The 3,993-nt window shown below is 37.4% G+C and overlaps 1 protein-coding gene across 1 annotated transcript; it reads left to right on the plus strand.

Moving 5' to 3' along the window:
* The first annotated feature begins 389 nt into the window (after window positions 1-389).
* Window positions 390-1,289, plus strand: LOC136747155 (olfactory receptor 52K2-like). Its single transcript, XM_066700107.1, has one exon. The coding sequence runs from the start codon at window positions 390-392 to the stop codon at window positions 1,287-1,289; it is 900 nt and encodes a 299-aa protein (XP_066556204.1).
* The last annotated feature ends 2,704 nt before the right edge of the window (window positions 1,290-3,993 follow it).

Here is a 3,993-nt window from a genome sequence, read left to right on the forward strand (position 1 = left end):
TCTAGGTTTTTATTGAATTTTCAAGTTTATTTTCATAACAGAAATCATTTAGGGCTGTTGTTAATTGTTATTGATAAATTCATAGATCCTAATATTACACAGTCTGGTCATATTTGTTCCAGAAATGGATTTCCATAAAGGCAGCAATAGAAGTCTTGTTGCTCTGGAGACATAACTGGAGGATTGGTAAGTCATTTTAAAATATGTGAAGGCTATTAGCAGCATTTTCTGGAAGGTTATTTCACATGATGAGAAACAAATGTTTTGCAAGAAGAAAACAAAGTTCAGTAATTATTAATCTGTTCCTTTCACTTTCAGGCTGCCTGTGGGGCTTTTGAAAAAATTAAATTATGGCTAACAGCTCTGGTGATGCCACCACTGTATTAACCATGGACAGCTTTTCTATACCTTCTAATGGTGTCTACCCTGCCTTTATTTTGGGAATGCTAAATTACTGTACAATTCTATTCTGTAATTTGGTTATTCTTCTCACAATTGCTCTGGATAAGCGATTACATGAACCAATGTACCTGTTGCTTATCAATCTACCCATCAATGACTTAATGGGAGCCACTGCCTTTTTCCCTCAGTTTTTAAAAGAAATTATACTGGATTCAAAGTCAATAAGTTATCCAGCCTGTGTTAGCCAGGCTTTCTTCATACACATGTATGCAGTTGCTTCTGTGCTGATATTGACAGTAATGGCATATGATAGATATGTAGCAATCTGTTTGCCTTTAAGGTACAATACAATCATGACGGACAATTTTCTACAGAAAATCATCATTCTGGTCTGGATGGTGGATTTCATTATGATAGTTGTGCTGTTTTCTTTGGTTCTTCGGTTTCCTAGATGCCGATCCTTGATTTCTAACCCTTACTGTGACAACCCATCTCTGATAAGGCTGGTCTGTGCTGATACCAGCATTAATAATATCTATGGGCTGTTTATAACCGCTTTTCTTCAGGTGCTCTCTATAGGTACAGTCATCTACACGTACCTGCAGATACTGTTCACTTGTCTGAAGAACAAGCAGTCGGACACAAAGAGCAAAGCTATGCAGACTTGTGCTACTCATTTAGTTGTCTTCATTGTTTTTGAAATCACTGGTTTCATAACAATTGTTTCATACCGTTTTGAAACATTTTCAACGTATTCAAGGAAAATCATTGCCGTCTTTGTCATAATGTTTCCATCAACACTGAACCCAATCATATATGGCCTTAAAACTAAAGAGATCAGAAGAAGAATACCACTGGTTTTCAGACGAAGGGTGACACCCTTCTAAGAAAGATATAGGCATGCATCAAGAAATAACTCCTCTTCCCCTCGTCCCTTAATCAAACAAATATTCTGAGTTATTCCGTACGACTGTATACCATTTTTCCAAGATTGCATTGTCTTTCAGTCTTTCCATTATCAGTAATAAAATGTCACATAAAAGGTTTTAAAAATGTTCAGCTATACTACTACTACTAATAATAACAATGTGTCAGGGTTTGGGTATGAGTGGGGTGTGGGATAGCTTGTGTGGTTGGCTATCCTGTTGCTGCTCCAGTGAATATTTGTTTTTATTCTTTAATAAAGTTTGGCCACTGATACCATTCACTTCCAATCTTGTGTTTTTTCCAATATAAATAAACTAACAATGTTTTGTATTATAGAACTGATTGAATGGTGTAGCTGATGTCAAATAAATACACATAAGCACAACTATTATATTATTCTTATATGCATGTAGAAATGCTATAAACTAAATGTTGGTCTTTGTTTTTCTTCAGATGCTTAACTATCTCACTATCGGGCATTTAGAACTCAGGCACGGAGAGGTAAAGTAGGAAGACTCTTCAGATTCACTTTCCAAATCTGTTTTACTGTTCAAATCAAATCCTAGAACTACACAAATACAAAATAAAATACATATTTCTCTATCTATCTTTACAATTGCAACTGTAGCAACTAACTTATAAAACTTAAAACTTGACTAAGCAGTAGTATAATTTTACCATAAGAAATGCCCACTTTTTTTTTAGAGCCACTTGTACAAGCAATATGCTATTCCTAGGTTTATTTTCTTACTCTGTAATTATAACAGAGGTAAAATTGGTTTTATATGCAAACATTTGACATTCAACAGACATTCAATAGACATTCGCCAATATCCATTTAATGCCGTAAAAATCTATAACTAATTCATGGTTTGTCACAGAAACATCAAACTAGATATGATTTATTCAGGTGAAATACAGGACAAAAGCGAAGGAAATGACGAAGATGGAAAAGACATTCAGGATAATGCAGGCATGAATGAAGCAGATAGAGAAGACATTCAGGACAGTACAGAAGGAAATGAGCAAGAGAAAGAAGAAACTGAGGAGCATGATGTCAAAAAGAAAATGGGTCAAAATACTAAATACAGAAAGATCACTTTATGTTGCACTCTGATATTCAACTATCAGCACATGAAGGTGAGGCATAGCCATTAGAAACGGTGCCCATATTTATTTGTCAAGGCAGTCTGTTCATTCAAAACCTGCAAAGCTCTTTACCGCTTCAAAATCCAGAAAATAAAAACACGAAAGGATGTGAAATGATAGATCTACATGTAACACGTGTTGGTGATTTCAAACATGAGATGAAATCATGCCCCGCCACCTACCTGAAGAGAGGAAAAATTGCTAAAGCCCTGCAAAAAGGTGTGAGTAATGAGTACTACTCAAAACTCAGAGACACCCCTGTGAATGACTTGCTAGCAGGGAACATCACAAGGAGTCTGTCTAAAGAGGTTTTAAAAGTTATCAGTTCAGAGGTCCACCGCAGTACACGCCTACACAATTATGTAACTTTAGAACTAGTGCTTGCAGAAAGCATAATAAAAGAATGTGAAAAGACCTCTAACTTTTGTCCTGGTAATATACAGCACCTGCAAATTGATCCTTTTGCTGTTCATTTGTACTTTAAGACAGGCATTGGAATTGCTGTTCACCACTTGCAATTTAGAAAACCCTTAACATTATTTTTGGATGCCTCTGGTGGGGTTGTATGCAAGATCCCAAAAAAAAAAAAAAAAAAATGACCATACAGTGTCAAATGTGACCTTTTGGCTGATACAGACTGCAACCAAAATACAAAAGGTAACAGTGAACCAGGTCCAGCAGGTGGAAATGGAGACTACAGTTGGCCATTGATCCAAGGTGTAGTTCTAGCCTTTATCAAAGAGAGTGCATACCTCGACAAAGCCCAACTGATCTTCTAATACGTACTCAGCAAGAGACAAATAAAAAGAGACACTAAAATCCACCTCTGCACATATTATAAAGGTGGTGTCTGGTGTAATTGGGAGGCAGACTATGGATTGAAAGAATTTTCCACGTACAGTTTTGCCCTGATGCTGAAAAGAACATGCCTGGAAGATGCATTGGATGTCTTCTGGCACCTGTGTGTGGTGCTGTTGTCCAAAGAGTCTGGAGATATGGTCCAGAAAAGTGTGAATATATTCAAAGGGTTAATCGGTAAAGTGGAAATTGAAGATGTGGACACACCGATCAAACCTTTAATTCACCACAAGTGGGTGCCCTGTGACGTTGACACCATCTTCACCAGGTCTCCCTTCACAATACAATTCCAGGCGATGTTTGAGAAGGCCAAAGATTCCCTTGAAACACTTATGAAAGATGGAGAAAATGACAATCAGTACCACTTCCCAAGCAACTGAATGTCTTTTTCTCTGACTACCTGGGGATCTTTCCTATTTGGAGAGGGGTATTGCTGGGCGATCTCACTAGATATGCCTTGGATAAAGATGAAACAATGACTGTTCAAAGCATGAAAACCCGAGAGACCAACTGCCATGCCAAAGTTTGGCTTGGTATTATGAATAATTCCATTCTTCAGAAGGAGAGAGGTCTTCGGCCTGCTTGTTTCATACAGAAACTGTATGCTTCCCTACGAGGGCAATACTGTGAGAATGTAATCCGGCATGGTTTGCCAGA

The sequence above is a fragment of the Amia ocellicauda genome, chromosome 3 (assembly GCF_036373705.1).
Source record: "Amia ocellicauda isolate fAmiCal2 chromosome 3, fAmiCal2.hap1, whole genome shotgun sequence".
Lineage (NCBI taxonomy): Eukaryota > Metazoa > Chordata > Actinopteri > Amiiformes > Amiidae > Amia > Amia ocellicauda.

Bases quoted from the DNA above. Each gene is read 5' to 3' on its own strand.
- LOC136747155 (XM_066700107.1), top strand. From the start codon at position 390: ATGGACAGCTTTTCTATACCTTCTAATGGTGTCTACCCTGCCTTTATT.